We start from the raw sequence: 26,133 nt of genomic DNA on the forward strand, positions 1-26,133 counted from the left end.
TTCAAAATAGGGTGAGGAATCGGTTTTCAATAAAAAGAAATTTTTTTAAATGCAATTAACCTGGAGAGATCTCTATGAAAACAAAAGAAGCAGTGAAAGGATTTTAAATATTACCCTTTAAAATCCAGTAATTCATCTCAAAAACTTGTGGTACCATCAGTAATAAAATATTATAATACTATGTAATTTTAAATACCTAATATAATGTCCACATTATTACTTAACTGCCATGTCATGTCACACATATGACACATTTCCAATGAGACTGACTATAAGCTCTTTGCAGGAAGAAATCCTGTCTAGTAATACTGTCAAACAGCAGTATTTTTACATCTCTTGCATGCTATATAAGAATCAAGACAAACAATGTAGAAAAGTTTCCTATTTTGATCCACCTTCAACAATAATCTACACAGAATGAAAAACTTGGTTCAATTCCTTATTTCTTTTTTTTACTTCACTATGTGGGATTTTCACATAAGGTATATTAGTGAATTAGACCACTAGTTCAAACATAAGCTTTATCTCTAAAATGAAATCCTTTTTAAAAGAGAAAAAAGTATATAATATATGTATATATACATATTATATATATGTGTGTGTGCCTATACCCATATTACTTATATATGTATATAATGACATGTATATGTACATTTACATATATACGTGTGTGTGTATTATGTGTATACAGGTCCATACTTTTAAAAATTATATTTTATCTGAATCTTTAGGATTCTCTAAATAAAACATTTATCTACAAAGAACAATGAATTCTGTCTTCTCATTTCCTATGCTCCTTCCTTTCAGGTGCTTTTTCTTATTTTACTGTTATAGCTAGCATTTCTAGAACAGTTTCAAATAACAGTGGTGATACCACTTTAACTTTCATTTATCTCTGATCATACTTGAAATGCATCTAGTATTTTTTTTTAAAACTCCATTATACATAATGCTAACTCTTCATAAATACTACTGTGGTAAATATTATTTACCACAAGAACAGTTCATTAAGATGATCTCAAATCCAATTCCTATTCCACATTATAAATAATCATTAGAACAGAACAATTTGCAGAACCTATTCTGCATTTTATGATATAAACATGATTTTCTTTACATTAATATAACTTGACATATCTACAATTTTCTTAATAATAAATTGTGAATTCTTGATATAAAAACCACCTAGTTATAACTTATAATATTGATATAATTTCTTTGCTAATATTTGATTCAACATCTTTGCATTTATATCCATATAGGGATATCAGTTTACAGTTTTCTTTCTTTGATTTGTATCACAGAAGAAATCTGAAAAGTTCCTTTTTTTGAAAACTTTATATAAGTGAAATTAATTCTTTAACTATCTAATAGGATTTATCTGTAAATATATGTAGTCTTTGATTTTGAAGGGGAAGTCCATATATTGTTTGTTTAATTTTTTATTTTTATATTCTCAATCTATACTTTATATTTTTGTAAAGATTCGTTTTTCATATAGCAGTTTTATTTTAAAAACATGTAATTGGACAAAATAGTTGGGTTTTTTTTTTTTTGACATTGATAAAGTGGTTTTCTTCTCCCTTAAAAATCAAATAACTTAGCAGATAATCTGTCCAGAAAAACTACTTCTTTCAATTTTATTGAAATCTTTGACTTTTAGACTGTCTTCAGATAGTTTTGTGATTTCTGCTTTGTCTAGTTTTTTTTAGTCTCATTTCCAATTCACTTATTCTCTTTTACTGATGAAAATGTTGTAAGATATAAATTCCCTCTTAAGAACTGTTCACAGAAGAAATCTGATCTGCTTTTTCTGTGACCTGTTTTTTGACCTACCAATTCTTTAAGATTAACTTATTCAATATCTCCATTTAAATTTGGATTTTTTTTAAAAAGCCTTTTATTGACATACTTTTTTTGCGTTGTAGTATGAAAAGGATGTGTTTAATATTTCCACTTTTCTACATTTGTTAATGACTATTATATACCCAATTAAATGGTCAGTTTTTGTAAAGGTACCATTCACATTGAAAAATATGTAAACATCATTTCAAAAACTTAAAAAAAAAAAAAAAAAAAAGTACTCTGATCAATGCAGTGACCAACCACAATTCCACTGAACCGATAATGAAGCATGCTTCTCACCTCTTGATAGAGAAGTGACAGACTAGAGATGTAGAATGAAATATACATTTTCAGACACAGCCAACATATGCATCTGTTTTGCTTCACTAAGGGTTTATATTATAATGGAAGATTTTGTTGTTGTTTTTCTTAAATTTGAAGGGGTAAGAATTGGGAAGTGAGAGAATATACATGACAGCAATGCCACAAAATAATAAAAAGAAAAGAATGTCAGCAGAGCATTTTTATGCACATAAGAAAATAGTAGAAAGTTTACAGGGAGATAGAGACAAGCAGAACCAGCTTTGGAACTAATATGTTGAATTTGTAATATGCTTTTAAAATAAACAAGTTATATGTGAGAAATTTGCTATTTCATATACAATCTTTTTCCATTCCTGTGTATAGAAATGTTCATGTTTGTTGAGTATTTGTCAAATCCAGAAAAACAGAAACAAACACCTTTTTAAAAATATTGCAATTATAGGTCAAACTTTGATTTTATATAAGCCAAATTTGGGGAGGGAGAGAGGTGATTGGAGGTGGAAATACAGGCAATAGCCAATAAGGTAATTAAGTAAAATAAAAACATTTTTATATTAGACAAATATTATAAGTTTACAAAAGTTACTTAAATGTAGAAAAGGCCCTCCATCTACAAAGGGCATACCATATGATTTTAAAGCATTTTTCAACTGTTTGTTGATGAAAAATTCGGTTTTGCTATAATGCAAAAGAGGACCAAACAAGCAGCTCTTAAAAGTCAAAGTGAATTAAATACATGGCCCAGCTAAACTGAAACCAATTGTATCCCAATTTTTTTTTTTTAAAGATTGAGACAATGCAAACTCTTATTTAATTCCAATACTTTTTCTTCATCTTATAGCTCTGCTTCTCTTTCAACTGCAAGAGATTTTAGAGAAGTAGAACTTACATGGAAGTCAAGCTTTTCAGAAGGCATGCAATTCAAATATTCATCTTTAAATGTGAATTCCAATGCTGTGGCCAATATTCAAGACTTGATTCATGATCTAATTTGGACAGTTTAAAGGTTAAAACTAATTTAAATCTATCCTCTTAACTTCAAGGATAAAGTAGAAATTCAAAATAGAATCCTTATTAAATCTGTCCATTTGATGGGCACATTCACATTGGCCATAAAGTACAAGAATTTAAAGCATTCACATTCACAGAAAACTTCCTGTATGTTCCCTATAATCTGTGTTTTGTCCTGTAGACAATGTTCAAGACAATGAAGAAAATCTGGCTCAACTCAGAGAAGTCTTTTCCCTTTAAGCTTCTACAAAGCAAAGATGGTCTTAATTATTACCAAAAGCCCAGCACATCACAGATAACTAAGTACTAAGCATTCAAACTTTTGGAACCTGATTTATTTAAACACAATGCAAGTTACTAAAACCAAGTGACAGGACAAACAAAATAAGATGACAGTGGGAAAGGCAACAGCCAAGAACATCAGTTAAGGCCTACATATTCCCCTCCAACACCCTGCTCACTTCCCCTACTCAAACACTGTAAGCAAAATTCAGATGAAGTGAAAAGGTCCTGCTACAAGTTTTAATGTAATTGCTCAGAATTAGCAACAGCTTCCTTAGGAAGCTGCCCATATTCTCCTCCAAAGGGTCACCTGCCGGCTTTATCTACTCCAATAGGAAGCAAAACATTTTGTGTCCAAGGAGATCTAGGGTCAACAAGAATAAGGCACTGGAAAACCATTCAAAATTTCTCTCAAAGAAATAGCAGAGAAATAGGCTTCCAAATCACAAAAGGCGACAACTGAAATCCAAGGCTGATCATGGAGTGTAAATTGACAAGACAAAAAAACAAGACTTACAAGGAGTTAGCCAAAAAATAAAATAAGACTAAAATAAAACATTCTCATAATAAATCACAAGCAGAGCTGCAGCATTAGTATGTTACAGTTAATCATGGCCGCACAAAAGCTTCTAAGGACCTAATGCCAGCATGCACCATCTAAAAGAGGGTTAATTCTTACCTTTTCATTCTAACATACAGCAGGATTCCAAACAGAAAACAGGAACAAAACACATAAAGCAAGCATTAGGGACAGATACGGGTCTCATACTATTTTACAATAATTTAATCAAGACATACACATCTAGAAGAAAAAAATATAACCAAAAAAAAAAAAAAAAAAAATTGTAAAAACTCCACTAGCTCCAATGTATGCAGGATGCCAATTCTTTTACATATTAGACAAAAATCTTCTACAAAATTTCCACTCTCTTACTTACTGTCTAATTTTAACTTGATTGAATAATAATTGTTTTAAAACTACTATTCAATTAGAAAGGAAAAGAAATGTTTTAAACCTACTATTCCAGTAGAAAGGGAAGAAGAAAAATAATTAAACCCTTACTTGAGGAGTCCCCTGCCTAGAACAGTAAGGAGGCACAGAAAAAGTTGGAGAAGACTTCAGTTTGAGATTTGGAATACAAAAATTTATGAAAAAAAGAAACCAATGACTGCAATTTATCCAGAACACAGATTACTATCTGCTAAAAGTCAGGCTTTCAAAATCTCTCTTTTAACATGAAAAAGGAAAAGACAAACAACATATCCAGGTTCCTGATCCAACAGCAAAGAAAGGCCTAGCTAACATCTCCATTAAAATTCAGCTCCTCAATTTCTTTCCCTTAAACAATAAGGATGAAGAAAAGAAAATTCACATACTTTGCAGAATAAAAGGAGTTTAGCTAAGGAATATCCCACTTTGTGCCTACCTTTCGGAAATGTGCCAGCATGTCTGGGCTTCTCTCACACATCTCTGTGAGCAGGACAACAGATGTGTGAAGGACACCTGAACAGGAAAAAATAGGTAGGCAGGTATAAATGAGGTTCAACATTCTCACCAGCTTAATGACAACTAGACAAAATTTCTAAAGAACAGGAGACATACTTTCTATTTCTTTCATATATGCCCAACTCCAAAGCCCTCAGGAGATGATGCAGTGTTGACTGCCCCCAACAAGAATTTAATCTTTTTCTTCAACTTTGCCAATTGAGGGGCATGAAGTGGAACTTCAGAGTTGTTTTTAATTAATATTTCTTTAATTATTAATGATTTGAAGCTTTTGATCATATTTGGTCATAGCCTGGCTTTCTGTCTTTAAAAATACTTTCTTCATATCTTTTGATTGTTCACCTACCAGAAAATGGTTCTTGCATGTACATTTTGGTTATGAATGCTTTATTGGAGAAATCTGTTGCAAACATTTTCCCCAGATAATCATCTCACTCTTACTTATGTTGGTTTTGTTTGTGCAAAATCTTCAACATTATCAAAACTATCCTTTTTATCTGTGATTTTTTTATTCCTTGTTTGGTCATGAATACTTCTCCAAGGCATACTTGCAAAAGGGTATGATCTTTCTTCTTCTTCCTCTAACTTGTTTATGATGAGACCCTCTATGTTTAAGTCATGCTACATTTGACAAATGGTGTGAACTGTTGGTTTATACCCGATATCTTCCAGACTCCCAATTTTCCAGTAATTGTAGTACGAATTTGTCAAATATTACACAGCCATATTTATTTAAATTTGAATGTTGTAATATATAATCTATTTTACTGTTTGACCTTTCTATTTTTTTACCTACTACTAAAGGGTTCTTTGCAAGACAGTGTGAAATATGGCACTGCTACTGGCACTTTTTTTTTTTTTTAATTTCTTTAGAAATTTTTGGTCTTTTGTTCCTCCAGATGAATTTGGTCACTTTCCCCTGCCAAGTTTTATAAAGTAATCCTTTGGCAGTTTGATGACTAATGCTGTCATTTTTATTATGCTGGATTAATACATATTTATTGACTTACTGTCAAACAAGGATACTGTGACATTTTTTTCTTATACCACCACCAGTATTGGTATAAACTGTATTATTACTGCCCAAATAGAAACTTTGTTTATGCCTTTCCACTCCTCAAGTGACTATAAGAGTCTATAAATTCTATATAGTCTATATAGTCTAAATAGACTATAAAGAGTCTATAAATATAGTCTATAAGACTATAAATTCACAAGAGATACAAAATAGACATCATCTACTTCATATATGCTACTAAGCTGTTAGCAAAATTATCTATCAATCTTAGAGAAATTGAAATAATTTAAAAATTTCTGGTGAAGCCCCAAGCAAAACTTCATTATAGCCTATAAATATTTGGATAGCAGGAAAGATAAATTTATGTAGAAATCCTGGGGAGAAGGGAAAGGAAAGGGAGGGAGACTTCTTTGTAAAAAACAGAATAAAATCAGGCAGTCTTAGTCACTCAAATAAGAACTTTCTAACTCAGTATTTCTTCTTTCTGACATGAATAAATCATAAATGCTGGAATACCTCCAAATTCCATTTAATGCTTCTTAAATTTTTACAAATTTCTTAAGGATAATAAAAAGATTATCATAAACCCTACACCTGACACAATGGTTAAATGTACTTGTTATGAAATGAACTCATAACCATAGGCCTCCAAGAAAGTACATACAATGTTCAACCACTGAAAAAAGTACTGAACTGCATATTAGTGATAATGTGTTGGTTTTACAAAAATATTTGCCTTTCTAATATTTTTAAAGGACTACTGGAAAGATTATTCTTGAATCAAAGGAATCTATCACTGATGATTAGACTCCAGGAATTGTAGTACCTAGTTATGAAAAATAGTCTTGGTTCATAAGGACTTTAAATGGAACCATTCAAGGCATATATTAGCCAAATAACAACTTATTTCACCTTTGCATAAGAAAGCCTGGTATTCCAAACCCCAATCTTCCCTCCCAAACATCTTGTAAAGGCTCTCAGAAGACATTACCATGGTTCTTTTCATTCAGTAAGTTTTTTGTGGCTGGCAAAAACATCTCCATAAGCTCAGGTACCTTCCTGATGACATGTACAGCACAAAGTGCTGCCTATAAATAAAATGACAAAAAGTTGGCTTTAGTTAAAATTATTATCTTTAAAGAAAGGTAATTAACATCTGCCTCTAATAAATAAGAGCATGGAGAAGTACTTAAAAAAATACCAAAAAAAAAAAAAAAAAAAAAAAACCACCTCTTGCCTATAAACTAATTTCTAGTTCACCCAACCCTATATTCATGAATATCTCCCAAAGCAAAGATTTTGGGGCTGAAATGAATAATTAATTGATAAATCATGCTAAGCAAATTATCAGTGATCTGGGAAAGCAGTTTCTTTTCTTACACTCCCACCTTTGGGAAGTGGGAACAAAGGTTATCAAGTATCCTAAGTGCTCTCTAACTTTTTTTTTTAAATGTATAAAGCTTTTCATTATCCCTGTTGTTTAAATATCTTCTGTATCCCAGTATCACAAATCCATCACCACACTAGGTGATGACACAATCCTAAAAGTCAAAAGAATGAAAATAAAAGCAGATGATGACTATTTTTAGAAGGAACGAATGGCTTTAAAAGGTGTAAGTTTGTCATAAGATCTTCTTCCTATTAAGACTAATTTTGTCAAGTATTTTATTATATATATATATAAAAACATAAATGATGCTGTTAAGAGACTCAACATCCAAAAATAATCTTGGATGCTGAACATGCAAAGAAAAGTAGAAAACCTAAAATGCTAAACCCTAACACTTATATTAAAATACCTTGGTAAAAGATAACGAATAAAGACATTAATTTTACCTATTACCATTGAAAGATTTTTCTTTTTTTTAACTTAATTATAACCACCCTATTAAAAATATGCATACAATCTACAAAATAAAGAGTTGATTTACAGTCAAGTCTCCAATGCTATTTTCAATTCTAATCTTAATAGTATATTTAAGAGTAAAAGGGATTGAAGACTTCAATTACAGTTGTAATACAATGGAAATAGAGCTAAAAAGATAATCTGTTTGCTAGAACTAATCCCAAATATCTCTTTAAAAAATATATATATATATTTATATAACACATATTAGTTTCTTAGATTTCAAGTAGCATGACCCTACAGTGGAAACTAAGGGGGCATCTTCCTACAAGAGAATGGCTAAACAAATTATAGCACATTAACATAATAGAATATTATTGACATAAGAAATGATGAAATGGTTAGTATCAGAGGAAACTGGGAATATCTCTATGAAATGATGCAGAACAAAATGAACAGAACAAGGAAAACAGTTTATACAAAGATAACATTATAGTGAACAACTCTGAGACACTTTATAATCCTAAACAACACAATTATTTAAGAACCCATTTCTCACACAAAGTAAGACATACCTAAATTTTTAAACCAGCAGAGTATAAAAATAAATTATTGGTATTCCCTTTTCTACAGGACTGCCCAATTTGGAGAAACAAAATTAAGTTTTATCCTAAGTTACCTTTTTTCTTAAGTATGAATTGGAAGTTTTAAGAAGTTTCTCTACTTCTCCTGCAAGGTCTCGACACATTTCTGAGGAACCCATACAGCCAAGAGTGCAGAGTGCCAGCCCCTGCACATACTGTGTGCTATGATTAAGATCACTGCAAAAGAAAATAAATATGAAGGTAACTCTATGCCTTGTCCAAAGCCTTAGAAAATTGTCAAAAATCAAGAAGGCCATACATCTGCAGTTAAGAGAAGTTGTAGCTTAAAAAAGGTTTCAGAATTTATCCCATTACTGAGATATAGTACCAGGAAATAAGTGATTCTAATTATCTAACAGTGCAGTCAAACAGACATAATAATAGACCTTGCTCACAGGATTGGTATACAATTGAACCAAAGGAGAGAATATGTAATGTGTTTTGTAAACTTTAAAGCTTCATAGAAATGTTAGCCACGAATTACCAACAAAACATGAACTCTTTTACAGTAGTCCAATGTTACTAACAAAAAGGACTCAAAGGGAACATCTTATCTCTACTAACGAATTCAGGCTCACTCCAGTGATTTCAAGCCAGATGATTGAGATTTAGAGCTGAAATCAACATTAGGAATCCGGTTATTTTACAGATGAAGAAACTAAGGCTCAGAGAAAGGAAATGACTGATCCAAAGTCACACAGCTATTGAAATGCAGAGTCAGGATTCAAACACTTACTTCTTGTTTCAAGTTCAGAAATAGTTAAAGAAACGTACCACAAAATCTTATCTTCTGAAAGAACATAATTTCATAATACATCAAGTGGTATCACCTCTCCAACCCATAAAACAAGGCTGAAGGCTTCCATTAGGGAAGTCAAATAATACCTTTAACTCAGGCACTGCATGCCTAATATTCAAAATCAAAGAGGCTTTATAATGGAATTATAATCGTAAGATCTTTGCTGCTCTTGTAAAGAGTCAACATATAAATTTTCTATTAAATTAAGGAACTCTACATTTTCATTTGATTTCCACAAAATGTTCTCTTTTCCCACAGCAGTTTTACTAACATAAAATAGACCAATTAGAAACTAGTAACATCAACTAAGTTATATATTCCTCTTTCTCTTCAGATCCCAGAGACCTGGTACTACATAAAGATAAGATTTTCAAAGGCCTTGCACTGTATCTAATTCTCCTTAAATTAGCATATAAAAAACATAAACCTATAGAATTAAACATATTTAGGTCTACCTCTTTGTTATTCAGGTAGATAGCCATACTCAGAATAATTTTTCTTCTCCAACCACATTTCTCTTCTCACTCTTTAATTACTTCATTATATGTAATTAAAACCATTACCATGTAAAATTTAAATAGCCCAAATAAGTTTTCAAAGCAACTCTTTCATGACAAGTCTCTTAGCAGGCAGGTATATAAAAAGTGTTAATTCCCATTTTATATATGAGCAAAGTGAGGGTCTATGAAGATCACATGATCAAAAAATCATCCTAAATGTCCAAAGCTTTATCATGGGTCTTCTGATTCCAAGTCTAACACTCTATCCCAGGGATCCTCAAACTACAGCCTGCCGGCCAGATGCAGCAGCTGAGAACGTTTATCCCCCTCACCCAGGGCTATGAAGTTTCTTTATTTAAAGGCCCACAAAACAAAGTTTTTGTTTTTACTATAGTCCGGCCCTTCAACAGTCTGAGGGACAATGAACTAGCCCCCTATTTAAAAAGTTTGAAGACCCTTGCCTATCCACTAGTCCATATTACCTCTCATCATCCTTCTCTCAGAAGGTTGAAAGGAAGTAAAATTCAAATTAATGAAGTCTACTGCTGCTTATTAGCAATTTACTGAAATTCTTTAACAAAGTGAAATTTAGGGACTCCTTATAGCTTTAATACCTCTTCCCCTGACTGACACACACACACAATATGGGCTGCCTGTTTTCTAAACATAATTTTAATTGACTTGTTTTAGTTGTGGGTATGTGTACACATATGTAAACATTTTTATGTAAAAATCATTTTTAAAGAAAAAGACAATACCTTTGCACAACTAGAATTCTTAAGTAATGTACACCAAACAGACTTTTCATTAATGAAAACAAAGTATCAATTCATGTCAAAAAAAAAAAAAAATCCGAGCATACTTCTCTAACTCTAACAACTGACTGTTTTCTTAGTTATTAGTATAGATGAAAACTGCTTACAGATCATAGTATTTAGCAGTTTCAAAGCATCTAAATAATTCAAGAAATTTTTAAGGAGTTAGGATTGTCACATGACTGAGGTCATTTCCAAATTATATGGATTAATGTTATTTCCTCAATAAAGAAGAGATTCAGGCTTTCCCAATCCTGAACAGAATGTCAGAGTCACATAAAAAGAGCAAAGATTTGCCCTCTGGCTACATGCTTCATTCTTCTGAATTTATCAGTCTAAGAATTTGTACTTGGGTCTAGTTTAAACTCAGCTGTATGAAGTAGCTGCTCTAGGGAACAATCACATTATCAGGCACGTGGTTGAAGTAAGGGTAGCTATAGGACACAAATAAAGCACAAAGTTAAGACACACCCTTAGGGACCTAATTCCAGAGAAGGACAAGTTGAACCAGCTGAATAGCTTACCCTATTATTTTTATTATCAAAATATTTTCAAGGGCTAGTCAAGTGAGAAATTCTTGAAGACCCAGTTCACAAACTCTCCCTAAAAAATTAGAAGACACTTTATAAATACAAACTAATCCCAGTTCCACCTCAAAGTTTCAAGGCAAGAAAAGAAGGAAGGGATAAAGGGAATGAACATTTTACTATGTACAAGGCACTGTGCTAAGTGCTTTTTTGCAAATATTGTCTTCTTCGTCCTCACAAAACCTTGCAAGGTAGCTAATATTATCACTCCCAGTTTATAGTAGAGGAACTCAAGGCAAACAAGAGATCACAAAGCTAAATATGAACTTGGGTCTTCTTGACTTCAACTATAGAAAAAAACCTTAAACAAATGCAACATTAGTTATGGCAGGAAAATTTTAGTGTCTTTACATCAAATTTACCTCTACAAGGGTAATTTCAGTCACATACAATAATATTTTAATGAAAAACAAAAATTCCAATAAGAAAGTAGACTAAAGATTTCATCATTAAATTGCATTTCATACAACTGAAATCTCGGAAGGACCAATGTTTAACAAGATAAAATTTTCTCTCCTTTTATAATCTCTTAAAAGTATTGGACTTAATTGCTACCTCTATTAGCCATTAAGTAAGGAATTACTATCATACATTTATTCCTATTATGGGAGAGTTAAGTGCAAATCAAAGAATGATGCCTGGCTTTTGCTGATTGTTTCTCTCTTTCTACAGAGGCAAAAAAGTCCACAAAATTTTATTTCCCTGATTTCAGTCTGAAGGTGCTCCAGATCTTAAGCTGTATAAAAAGATGTTTATTGATAAAAGGAATGGTTCAGAGTAAACTAAAAAAGACTTGTGTAACTGATACAAAGTGAAATACACAGAGTAAGAATTTATAGTTACAATAATATGATCAAGATAAACCTCTCAAAGACTTAGAAACTCTGATCAACACAAAAAACAATCATAATTCCAGTACTCATGACAACAGATGCTAACCACCTTCAGATAGAGAGCTGAAGGACTCAGTGCAGATTGAAGAGTTTGGTTTTGGACATGACTAATGTGACACTGTTTATAATAGCTTTTGTTTTTCTTGCTTTCTCAATGATGAGGGGAAAAAAGATACATCCAGAGCTGAAAATAAAATTGAATTAACAACAAGCTATGTTCTAAAAATGTCAATGATTCAAACTTCTCCAGGGACAGTTTAGATAAATGGGGGGCATTTAAAATCAAATATAATTCAAATGTAACTTAGCCACTCTGAACACAATTATATGAGTGCTCCAAATCATGGGCAGACTAATGAGTTTGGAGTCTGAGGACACAGGTCTGACTCCTGGTTTGATTACTCACCCACTACCTGTGTAACCTGAACCTGTTGCTTAAGTCTCTCTGGGCTTCTGGCCCTCTCCTTTAACATCAGGAGGCCGGACCTGATGACCATCTGGGTCTCCTGTAGCTTTCAATCTATGATTCTAGGCATATAATCTTAATTACCATGTACTATGACAGAAGAGGAAATAAAAAAACTGACTCACTTCTTGATGCAATTGGTCATTAGAAGATGTACGTCCTGTCTCTCATCTAGCAGCAGCATGGCCCCTAGGTAGCCAATTCTTTTGTCTGTGAATTTTTGAGAAGCAATAAGCTTGAGGCACTCCAACTGTAAAATAAATATGAAACCAGGAAATAACTATCACAGAAACACCAGTTCCAAAAGATGTCATTATTTTGTGCAAAATCTTATTTCACTAAGATAAATATGTATACAGGTGTGGTTATTAACATTTATATTTCCCAATTAAAAAAACAAAGATTTCAGATCTTAGGTAATGTGATAAGAGACACAGCATTTTAGAGTTTTAGAGTGAAAAGAGATTTTTGCTATTATTTAGTCCCTGGAATCCTTACTTTCAAAACTAGTAATGTTCTAACATATCATTCATATCTAACAATCATTCTAACATAAATAAACCATAAACAGATGGGACAAAGGGGGAATGGGGGAGGGGAGAGAATGACAGGATAACCAAGTTGACAAGTAAAAGGTATAATAAATGCTGTGTGAAACAGAAACAGAACAATTACATGCCAGAAATATATGTGTATCAAGTTCTGCTGCTTCCTCCTACAGTCTTTAACCTAAGAGCTGTCAACTTGTTTTAAAATTATTTTGATCATTGTGATTCAACAAAATTAGTTCTTTATAGTTCCGTTATTTTATTTTGGCATTTAAAAACAATATTCTTTGAAACGGTACAAAGGCTTAATTTGGCTGCCAAAGAGCCAGTTCAAGATTCAATCAATGATTAAAAATTATTAGCAGATCAAAAAAAATTTCTAGAGACTCTTTTCCTTCCAAGTTGAATGGAGAAAAAATGTTTTTTGAACTCTTAAATAGCAATTCACACTTAATAAATCAGCTTAGATATAGATGTATATTTACAGATATTCATTGAGATGCATATATAAACAGATAGATACAGAGTGAGAATAGATATCAGCTGATGATCCCCACTATCAAATCTCTCCAAAAAAGTTCCAAACATAGAAGAGGCAAAAAATATTTACTAAAATGGTGCTGATGACCTAAGTATGGTGCAAGACAGCAACAATGTTAAGAATCAGGTGCTAAATATTAATGAAATTAATAAAATATTAATGAAAACTGTACAGTCTTTCAATTCATACAGAGGCCTGGTAAACATTTTACTAAATATGTTTAAGGCAGAGTATGGAACAAACATAAATTAAAGGAAAATCCTCTAAAGTCAAGAAATGAATTCATTAGAATACAGACATACACACAAGGATTACAATATAAAATACACCAAATTAAACCAAGATTTTTAATTCACTCCAACATCCTCCACTTAGCACATGAAACCCTCAGGGAGAAAAAAAAAAAAAACATGGCTTCTGCTACTAGTTATGCTATTATCTGTGTAATCTAAGACAAGGTTACCCTTTCAAACCTCTGAATATCTATAAAAGGATATCTATAAAATGATATGGTTAAACTAGAACATGGCTAAAATCCTGTCCAAATAAATCCCTGAAAATATTTATTTTTCTTTTATTCACTGCAGCTGTTTTTTTTTTTTTAAAGTCCATTATTATATGTTCATAGATATTTATTTTTTCTAATGTTTACTTGAGTTGCACTTTTAAAGAAAGTTATACCCAATTTGTCATCCTTCAGGATAGGTTTTCAAAGCCAAATGTATATACTTTCCTTTTTAAAGCCATTTACCTTTTAGTTTTGTGTAAAAAAAAAAAAAAAAAAAAAAAAAAGTCATTGCAATTACCTTTGTGATATAAATAATAATCTTGATAAAAATTGGTGTGAGAACTGCAACAGATTACTCTAAGGTCTCAAAAAACTAGTTTAACAATTTCAATGGGCCTAACTTTTTTCAGATTTTTCTGCGGTTGATGATGTTTACTCTTTCAAACAATATAGAGTTCAACTCTATAACCCCACTTTTGAGGTTTTCTTGGCAAAGATAATGTAATAGTTTTTCATTTCCTTTTTCAGCTCATTTTACAGATGAGGAAACTGAGGTAAACAGGGTGAAATGAATTGCCCAGAATCATACAACTAATAAGTGTCTGAGGCAGGATTTGAACTCAGAAAGATGAGCTTTCCTGACTCCAGGCGCAGCACTCTATCCTAGGTGCATTACCTAACTGTATCACCTCCTTTCCTGTTTTCTTTACCTCTCCCCACCTCGGCCAACCTCTATTCTAGACACACACATAATCAGATTTACACAGAGACAAATACAAAGAAGACACGAAGACACACACACACACACACACACACACACACACACACACACACACCCTCACCCTCACCTTTGTGTCTCTTTCTCTCTCCTCTCCCTGTCCTCCCCCCATTCCCTCCCTCTCCCTCTCCCTCTCTCTTCTCACCAAATTTAACAGATACTTCAAAAACCCAAAGTGACCTTCATGACATGAGGTACCAGATGAGGTCATACATACTTCTTCCTATGCATATTTACACACAAACAGGATTATTTCTTGCATAATTTTTTTTAAAGAAATGCTTTATTACTGCCAAGCCTAACATAATTGATTTTCAATTTTCCTCAAAGACTTAAAAGGTATTAATGCTTCTTTCTTTTAACAGCCTCAATTTGTTAATAAACAGAAACTAGAAGAATTGGAATAGAAATAATTATTTCTATATTTCATGAACTGAAGTAGTTATGAATGAAAAATATTTCCAGGATATACTAAAAGATTCATTTATTCTGTCTCAATAGTAAACAGATCTCAATAGTAAACAGATCTATTAACAAAGGGAGCTAAACCAATGACACTTATGACAATGACAAGAAAGTTTTTCTTAATTTCCCAAGGACCTTAAGCTCCAAATTAAGAGAGTCCTTCCCCACACTTCCAGCTGGCACTTGAAGTCAAGCTAAAGCTGAAATTTCCCATTGTGGGGAAAATAGCTCTCCCACAACTCTTATTTTAAATAAACTTAAACTTTTTAAAATATTCATTCTTAAGAAGAAAAATCATAATGAAATTTAGTTGGAGCTACATCAAATAAAGTATGGTATATGAATATAAATTTTGGCCTTATCTTGCCCAACCCCAAACTGCTGCAATGTGATCTCAACTTGAGGTATCATCTCACCACCTCTTCCCTCCCAGAAAATTGAATTCCATCTCTAGAACTAGGGCTCATAGGCAAGTTTTGGTTTATCATGCCTCCAGAGCACCACCAAGCCATTTCTAAACCTCCATTTTTCTCGTCTATTAAAATATAAGCTCCCTGAGAGCAAGAGCTACATTGTTTGCTTGTGTTTACATCCTCAGCCCTTATCACAGAGATTGGCACATAGCTCTTAATAAATATCTAAGCTATGTAGTAGATTATTATAATGTTATAAGAGGAATATGATAAATATAAAGTAGCATAGGAAAACATGAATTGATGTAAACAAAACAAGATACATGACTACAATATAAATGGAAAGAAAATATAGGAACTGAACACTGAAAAATTAAAATGACCAAGAATTGGCTCCAAAGAGATAAGAGAAGGCACTTTCTTCCCAGCCTCTATCCTTGCAGAGATCCACGGATTTGAAACATTCTGTTTAACCTTTTTCAATATGTTGGTGAGTTTTATTGAATTGTTTTCTTCCTCTTTGCTATCCTGGCTCTTTGGGAAGGAAATGAAGGAGGGACCTCTAGGAAATGTAGGTAATTATAAAAACATCATTATAAAAATTAATTTTTTAAAAAATGAGGGCTTAATAGTATTTTCACCTTTGGTGTTAATTTGCATGTTTTTCCTTTTCTCATTTTTCCCCCTTTTGATCTGATTTTTCTTGTGTAGCATGATAAATGTGGAAATATTTGGAAGAATTCACGTTTAACCTAAATTGGATTACTTACTGTCAAGGGAAGGAAGGGGGAGAGAGAAAAATTTGGAACATAAAGTTTTGCAAGGGTAAATGTTTAAAACTATCTTTGTATGTATTTTGAAAAATAAAAATCCATTAAAAAAGGATGTAAGCTTCCAAATGTAGATTATTTGATTTGTCATTGAGTCTCTTAAATATAAATATAAATTGATTATGGATAAAAAAATATGATAAAATGAAATAAAATGAGGGCTGAACATGGAAGAAATTTCCAACGATCTAATGGGATGAAGACTAATAATGTCTATTAAGAAAACAGGAAGTACATATCTAAAAGATATGGCAAAATACAAGTGTTTTAGAAAGATCCTATCAATAGATAATAGGTAGAGGAATATGACTAAACTATTTAATTTCAATGAACAAAAGGCTTAATTAAGTTGGAGCTACCTATTATGGCTTACTGAGCATTTTAATAGAAAGCAGAAATGATATTAATTTTAAACTAGACAGGACAAGATCTTCTGGTCTGGAGAGGAAGATGATGGTGAGAGGGATGTCTTAACTTATTCTCTTAAGATTTGATAACTATGTTTGAATATAATTGATTGGTTCCCTTTGTATCCCTACAAATTCACAACAAATTTAAAAACATTCTCAGCAGGAGTCCAAAGGCTTCATAAGCCTGACCATCAGAGGGGTCCAGGACACAAACAAGGTAAAAAAATCATTATCTTAGACCAACTTCTTTTTTTGTTTTATTTATAGTTGAGGAATCAAAAACCCAAAAGGTGACTAACTTTCCCAATAGTCCACTTACTAGTCAGTGGCAATGATGTCTCCTGACTCCCAATCCAGGAATAGGAATTCCACTGTCACCCAAATACCTTGGGGCAGGAGGTGCTAAATTAGATTTTGCAAGTGGGACACACCAATCTTGTTTCCTCCAGAGATGAGGCATATAAAAACAGTTATGATATAAATGATCAAAGTTCAAAAGAAATTCCAAAAAGTGAGGACACTGAACTATATTATGAGAATATCAAACTGATACTTAAATAAATGTAAACCAGAGATAAGGCCTATGATTAATCCAAATAGAAGATTAGGGAAAATTAAGACTGCTATAATTGCTCAAAATGCTGTCTAACCTAGAGTGTATCTTTGATTTACTATATTTGTTTTCAATTTTCAGCACAATTGGCTAATCTCAGCTTTCAAAGGGGGTTCAAAAGATTGCCTACTCTAGCTGGGTACCTGCACAACACTCTTAATACCCCTGACAAGTGCTCATCCAGCCCTTGCCTAACTCGGCTGAAGATGAATGTACCTTCTACCCAGCCAGGACAGCAGCCTGTTCAATTCATAGAGTCTTTCCTTACATCAAGTCTATATTTGCTCTTTGCAATTTTTACCCACTAGATATAAGCAGAACAAGTCTCATCCTTCAAATACTTAAAAGCAATTCTCATATCCTTGCTCTTGGCCTATAAAATCCTCTTTTCTCCTGAGAGAACATCCCCAGCTCCTTCAGCTCAATCTCATATGGCTGTCCCCATCCTATTTGTGTTTATCAATTTTATTCCAAAAAGGAGGTCCTCGGAACTGAGTATAAAACTTTTTTGACAGATTGCCTCTGAAATATGACAAGGGCTCTCACCTCCCTCAGATGGCAGAAGACATATTTCTCAATACACTAAACCTTCCATAGCCAACTTATCATACTAGCACTTCATTATGTCACTGTAATCCACTGCAAGCCTCATATAAACCAATGAATAGCCACAGCTTCCCCTCCTTATAAACATAAAATTGATCTTTATGAATCCAAAAATAAGACTTAACATTTACCTCTATTAAAACATTATCCTATTAGACTTCAGCCGAATATTCTAAATTGGCAAGTTTTTTCATACCTTGCTTTTGTTATTTACTGCATATGAAAATACAAACTTGTGCCTTTATCTAAATCACTGATAAAAATTAATAATAATAGACTCTACATGCTATTCAGTACTTTAAGGTTTAAAAAACTTTATAAATGTTATCTCATTCAATCCTCACAACCACCCTAAAAGTGCTATTTTCCACATTTTTATAGAGGGAAAAACTGAGGCAAATACAGGTTAAACAGCCAACCCAGGTCATCCAGTCTGAGGCTGGAATTAAACTGGGGTATTCTAAGGTAAGTCAGCAGCATAGTGAATAGTGAGCCGGGTTTAAAGACAAGGAAGAACTGAGTTCAAATCTGACCTCTACTCTCAGATATTTACTAGCTGTGTGAACCCAGGAAAATCATAGATTACTGTTTGCTTCAGTTTTCTCACTTGTAAAATGAGGATAATAAGAGTTCCTATAAAATGCTTAGCTCAGTGCCTGGCCCAGAGCAGACAATATATAAATGCTTATTTCCTTCCCCCACTTCTTGATTCAAAGTTCACCATTCAGCCCCAGCCCCAGCCCCAGCCCCAGTGCTGATCCCACCTAGATGCTGATCACAGATCCCTTGAAAAGGCCACAAGCACTCTTCAACAAAGATGATGTCAAACCATTAATAAATACTGTATGAGTCTAGCCATTCACCCAACTGAATCCATAAAATTGCATAATGCTATAGCTCATATTTCTTCACCTACTTCAAAAGAACAGAAGACCTTCAGATAAATGCCTTTCTGAAATCTAAACTATATCTACAGTATTAATATCATCTACGAGCCCAGCAACCCCATCAAAAAAAGGGCAACCAAGTTAATTTTTGTATGACCTGCTTTTGATGAAGTCATGTTGAATCTTCCTTTTCCCAATATTCACTAATCTATCCTTTAACAATACAATCTAGGGCCATCTCCCCCAACTTTTTTTTTACAGAAGTGAGGTCTATGAGTATATAGAACACTGAATGTATTATCAGACTTTTTTTTTTTTAAACAAGTTGGTTAGTTTATTGAACTTTCCCACCAACTACCTATTTTTTCTAACAAAAGGTTACTTTTTTATAAGAGACTGTTCTCTGGGAGTGAAATGTGGGGTGAGGCATATTGGGAAACAGATGATATAAAAACAAAATATATTAACAAATTATTTTTTAAAAATAATACTTTCTTGGACTTTGCCAGGAGTCACTATGCTAATTTGCAGACTCCCCCCTTCAGTGGGAGAACAGGACACTTAATTCTTTTAAGCCTGTGGTACTCTGCCTATTCTCTTTCAGATCTTTCACAAACCATGAATAGCATTAGCAATTACATTTATCAGTTCTTGCAGTACCCAAGGATATAGTTCATCTGGGCCTGGTGCTTTCAAGGGTCCTCTTACCACATAACTAATTACCTTATTTATATACTTTCTAAAGCCCTTTATTCTATTCTTTATTCTATTCCAAAGATCATTCTACTTGACAAACAAAAAAACAGAAGCATAATAAGGAATAGCGTAATTCTGCCTTCTTAGAGTCCTGTTATCACCACCTCATCCATGCTGTATAAAAGTCCCATCCTCTCTTTGGATTTGTTCTTTTTTCCAACATGGCAAAAAGAAAAAGCAGGGGGGAAAAAAACCCACCTTTACTATTCTCAGTTTTTCTTGCTGGCCTCAACTTCATCTGAGCTTTGAAATTCCTAACACTCTTCTTATTGGGCTATGCCTGGTCTTGTCTTCATCTCTGTATATGTCTTTGAGTTCCCTGAGCATAAATACTGATCGTATTAATCAATAATCATTGTATTCCGTGTGAGCAGAACCAGGACATCATTGTATACAGCACCAACAAGATTGTACAGTGATCAATTCTGATAGACATGATTCTTTTCAACAATGAGATGATTCAGGACAGTTCCAGCTATTCATTGATGAAAAGAGCCATCTACACCCAGACAGGATTGTGGGAACTGAATATGGATCACAACCCAGTATTTTCACTTTTTTGGTTGTTGTTTACTTGAATTTTTTCTCATTTTTTCCATTCTGATCTAATTTTTTTGGGCAACATGATTGTGGAAATATGTATGGAAGAATTGTACATGTTTAGCATATAATGGATCACTTGCTGTCTGGGGGAGGGAAGTGGGGGGAAGGAGGAGGAAATTTGGAATAAGGTTTTACAAGGATGAATATTGAAAACTATACATGCTTTATATTTTTTTTTAAAAATCACTTCATATTGATTAAAGTGGTTTTTCATTAGGACTTCAGGAGAACATTTTCTGGGAACTTTTCATTCCCCTAAGATATGGCTTTTCCTGAAGAACTTTAGCCCATGTGATTCTACTATTGCTTTCTGCAGACCTCATGTAAAATAGTTAGAAAACATAAAATTTAACTCTGAATCTATAAAATCTTTTCCTCCAAAAGTCTAGGATATATCAAAGAGAGTTACTTTCTCCTCTTTACCCCAGACTGTCATCACTGTCCCCTAGTAACTAGCTCTTCTGAACAGGAAAAATCAGATATATTTTTTTCCTCTCTTTCTCATTCATGTGTGTGAGAGGGGAGAGGAGGGAAGAGATGTAATTTAATACATATATAGAGATAGACAGAGATAAAGATAGAGGTATCTTCCCCTTTCCATTCAGGCTAGTTGAAATGTTACTAGCTATTTTGTTTTGAGCGAAAGGAAAGGGAAAGCACTCCAACAGATATATGAATAACTGAAGTCTGTTATTTCTACAATATCCTATCTCTATGCCAGGCTGGAGATCTGTTTCCTGTCTTTATTTTACCTAGCCCTTTTACTTAAGCCTCTCCTATTGGACAAGGTATATCTTTCCCAGAACCATGTTGCATGTAGTGAAGGATCTAAATCAATCTAATATATTTAACACTTTCCAACTGGTATTTCTTGAACACTTTAACAATTAAATAAACTTCATTAGGTATTGTATCTAATTAAGAGAGATGCTACTTAATATAACATATGAAAAAAAGACATTATAAATATTAATTGTTATTGTTACCTGAATTCGAGCTCAAAAGATTTTAGGGGAAAGACTTAAGGAGTAAAACTACAAGCCTAACACTTTTTAAATCTTAAAATTAAAAAATTCTTAAGTCTTTATATCAAAAAAATCAGTTACTGATTCTTCCATTGTACTCAGCACTATTTATTTTTTATCTAAAAGTTAACCACTTTTGCAATAAACCAGGAATTTACTTCTACTTAGCCCATAAATAGCTATCAAAATTTCCTATTTGAGGATCACACTTTCCATAAAATTAGCTTCTACTGTTAACATGAACAAGTAACTCACAAAGCAATTCATTTCTACTCAAAATTTTCTTCTCTTCTATTTCTATCTCCCCACTTCCAAATGTCCACCTTCTGACTCCTTTTCAAATTCTACATACCATTAAATAAATGGTCAAAGAATATAATCAGAAGAGAAGCAAGCTACCATCAACAATCATATGAAAAATGCTTCAAATTACTACTACTAACAATAGAAATGGAGATTAAAACATCCAAGGTTTCACCAGGCACACAACAGATTGACAAACATGACAAAAAAGGAAAATGACAACTGTTGCAGCGTGTGGGAGGACACACTAATGAATTGTTGAGAGCTATGAATTGGTACAACCATTCTGGAAAGCAATTTCAACCTAAGCTCAAAAGATCATTAACCTACTAAAAACCAAACAGATCACTAAGCTAACTTTGCACTCAGCAATAGCACCACAAAGCGAATACCACAAAATTAAAAGAAAAGAGAATGGATCCAAATAAATAAAAATATTCATAGCAACACTTTTTTGGGGGGATATATATACACACACACACACACACACACACACACACACACACACACAAAACCAGAAACTAAGGGAATGACATTCAATTAGGGAATGGCTGAGAAAATTAATTGTATAAAACAGAATATTATTGAACCATAAGAAATGATGAAAGAGATTAAAAAAAAAAAAAAACTGTAGGAAGGCCTGTATAAACTGAAATAGACTGAAGTGAGCAAAACCAGAAGAACAATTTATACCAAGATTACAACATTGTGAAGAAAGTACAGAGAACAGAAAAGAAGGTTCAGATACCTTTGAAAACAATATGTTGGACGTATTCTATACTTATCAAGCAATAAGTAATGAAAATCCATAGTTCCATGTACAAATCTCTTTTCCTACTCTACATATACAGAAATTTGATGTAAGGCTCAAAAAAAAAAAAACAAAAAAAAAATTTTATCAAACAATTCTACTATAATGAAGTTTAAATGTTTTTTCTTAAGAATATACAAGTTAAAATCTCAATTATTACTACGACTTAACACTATAATCAGAAAAACTTTTAAAATTCAATGAATCAAAATGACAAACTTGCCTTTGTTTTGTTTCCTGAAAATAAAAGTAAAGTTTTAAGATCCAATTACTCAAGATATATTTGATAAAATGTACTTGGTACTGTGGTGAATTCTCATTCAAATCTTAGAGCAAAAAGAAGAGGAAGAACAGGAGAAGACAAGGAAAAGAAAAAGGAAGCAAAATTGGTGATGGAGTTTTTTTTTTTTCCAAAGTCTACTTTTTAAAGTCTATTTTATACAACTACCTATTTTGAGACCTAACCCTGTTAGGCAGAGAGACACTATAGCAATTATCCCTATTCTACAGATCAGAAGACTGAGATTCAGAAAGATTAGGTCATCTGTTGAAGGTCAGAGGCAATATTTTGTCATAATCTCAAATCTTTATCAAGTGGTTAATGACAAATATATTAGGCATATGTAGTACCAACCTAGAAGTGGAAAGGAGGGATAGGTGGTGTTGGACTTGGGGAAGGAAAGGAATGTGGAAGTTAATAATATTAACTTTATTTTTCTTTAGACAAAATCCTTTTTCTTAATCAAAAGTTACTGGCTTACCAAATTAGAAAGTCAATAATTAATTATTATGTTAAAGCTGGAATGAGGTGGGTTCTTGGCAAAAAAAATTAAGAATCCACTACATTTCTTCCCCTAGAGCAACCAAGAATCTTTATCCTATCCCCCAAATACTTACCATAATTCCTTCAGTCAGCACTCCTGTTGTCAAAAGAGAAATCAAATTCAAAGCATTTTCTATCCATTATCCTCCCCCTCAAAAAATTCTGTATCTTGACACTACCCATTTTTACTCCTTATCACAGCTTTCCCAAATGTCCAGCTATAAAATACAATATATTTACTTTTTACATTAAGAAGACTATATGAAATCTCTCTAGTACAATACCAAAAGTAAAGTAAAATACAAAATTATAAGACACTCATAGACTTAGGATATGCTAGTCATATTACTGTGCTTCAGATCCTCAAAGTAATCCACTTCAATGGAGCATAGGCTTTCTCTCTTATCCACTTACAACTGCCATTAAAAAAAAATTTTTTTTTTTGAAGAGCTTGTGTTAAAAAAGAAAGCATCAGCAAGATTTATGATCATGTAGGTACAAATATAAACCAATTCATGAGTACTTAAATCAAGATATAATATGGCCAAGAAAAGAGATGTTTGACCTGAGATTCAGGTCAAGCTCTAAATGTAGTAACACCAACAACTACCAAAGGTAGCCTATTTCTAATTTAAGTAAATTTATAGTAAGTGGTCCATAACCAGGTATGAGAGTACTTTTGAACACAACAATATAAAAAAATAACTGTTATGCCAGGTCTGATTTAACTATCATAAAAGCATTATATAACATCATAGCATCTATAACAGAAAAAAAAATTAAGCATATACATGTTCATATTATATTTATGTATAAACAAGAACACCTTTACATTTTGTTTTGAACTACCACATAAATGCTCCAATAAGCTACTTTTAATCTATATCTCCTTACCAAAAAGAACCTTTGGCTTGATATGTTATAAGCATTAGTTAAGAGTAATTTCAGTCTTTTGTGACTTGAAATCTTTTTACAGATCTGGGGAGAAGAGACTTTTCCAGTGTCCACAGAATAAGAAATAAACTAGAATTCCCCCCCCCCCCCCAATAGATTACTATGACCCATTAATTAACCTTTAAACTTGCCTTCACTACCATATTCCATCTCCTTAAAATGTGAACAAATTCCCATGGGGAAAAGAACATAGCTCACACTATTACATGCTTCCCTTAATTCCCACAATGTACATAAAATGAGGGAAACCAAATGTGCCTTGTTAAAATAAGCTGAAGATGCCAGAAGAGTATCATCTACCAACAAGCATGCATGAAGTGCCTATTACATACCAAGCACGAGACTCAGTGCTGAGGATCAAATACAAAAGTGAAATAATCCCTGCCCTCAAGGAGCTTACAATATATATAAGCAAAGGAGGTAGACCTGGATGAGCCTACCTGACCAAAGTGTGCAGGGTAGCCCAGCATGTGCATGTAGAGCAATTTTGCGACATTCCGACAGCGGTACGTGTTGTCTTCTTCTCTAAAAGACGACCGGATGGCAGCACATTCTTTCTGGATCATTTCTCGTTCTTCTGCTTGGGTTCGGGCTGTCCGGATGGTCCGGATCAGCTCCCGAAGCCTTATGGGGGCTGGCATCCTCTAGAGAATAAAAATACATAAATGAAGATGATTACACAAAATTCTCAACTAGCCAAAGTATTCAAAGCATTTTCCACTACAAAATCATAAGGCCTGAACATTAAAAGGTTAACTGTGCGCAAGAATTCACCCGAGTTTAAATTCCAACTCCATTACATAATGCACCACCTTGTACTTACTACCTGACCTCTTAGGCATGTCACTACCATTGAAAAATGAAAGACCTGACCTCAATGAAATAAAGTCTGATCCCATCCCTTCTAGCTTTAAAAGTTGAAGATAATTTTCTAATTGTGAGCATAAGGTACAGAACACCATTAGGGTTACCCTCTATAAAATTACTGCCGATGTTCATATTTTGTCATCCTTCAGTATGCAAGAATATTATTAAAATCAGTTAAATCAGGAAACAATTCAAATTCTATTAAATGAGTTCAGCAAAGATTTACATTTAACCTTAAGGAAGCAACCATTGTTTTGTTCTGAAAAACTATGAAACTATAAATACATAACAATGGAAACAGAAAAAATCTGCCCAAGTCACTAAAATATGTATACTCTTTGATTCGTGATACCACTATTAGATCTATACCCACCCACAAACAGATCAAAGAAAGTGGAAAAGGGATCATGTATACAAAAATACTTATAACAACTCTTTCTGTTATAGCAAAAAAAATGGAAACAAAAGAAGTGCTCATCTACTGGAGAATGACTAAATAAATTAGGATATACAATTTTGATGGACTCTTATTATAGTAAGAAATGACAAAATAAAGGGTTTCAAAGAAACCTGGGAAAAGACTTAAATGAACTTTTAGAGTGACATAAGCATAATCAAAACAATTTTATACAATATTATAAAGGAAAAACAACCTAGAATATCTTGGAAATTCAAATCAATGTAATGACCAACAACAATTTCAGAGTCTTGAAGATGAAGCATGCATTCTCCTGACAGAGAAGTGATGGACTCAAGACACAGAATAAATATACATTTTTAGACACAGCTGGGTTGGGAATTTGTTTTTCAGAGCTATGCAATTCTGTTACAAAGGTTCTGCTTTTCCTCCCCTTT

The 26,133-nt window shown here is 32.9% G+C and overlaps 1 protein-coding gene across 3 annotated transcripts in view; it reads right to left on the reverse strand.

Annotated features, from left to right (window-relative positions):
- AP1G1 (adaptor related protein complex 1 subunit gamma 1) overlaps positions 1-26,133 on the reverse strand; it is a 63,119-nt gene that overhangs the window by 25,176 nt on the left and 11,810 nt on the right. For 2 of the 3 annotated variants that reach the window (XM_031950018.1, XM_031950020.1), the window contains exons 2-7: positions 24,852-25,055; positions 12,663-12,787; positions 8,513-8,654; positions 6,979-7,075; positions 4,890-4,966; positions 4,142-4,150 (exon numbers count right to left, since the gene is read on the reverse strand). In XM_031950018.1, the coding sequence (XP_031805878.1) occupies positions 4,142-4,150; positions 4,890-4,966; positions 6,979-7,075; positions 8,513-8,654; positions 12,663-12,787; positions 24,852-25,052 (651 nt within the window). In that variant the 5' untranslated portion in view covers positions 25,053-25,055. The remainder of the gene's footprint in view (positions 1-4,141; positions 4,151-4,889; positions 4,967-6,978; positions 7,076-8,512; positions 8,655-12,662; positions 12,788-24,851; positions 25,056-26,133) is intronic. The other variant, XM_031950019.1, reaches the window with a different exon arrangement.

The sequence above is a fragment of the Sarcophilus harrisii genome, chromosome 2, assembly GCF_902635505.1.
Source record: "Sarcophilus harrisii chromosome 2, mSarHar1.11, whole genome shotgun sequence".
NCBI lineage: Eukaryota > Metazoa > Chordata > Mammalia > Dasyuromorphia > Dasyuridae > Sarcophilus > Sarcophilus harrisii.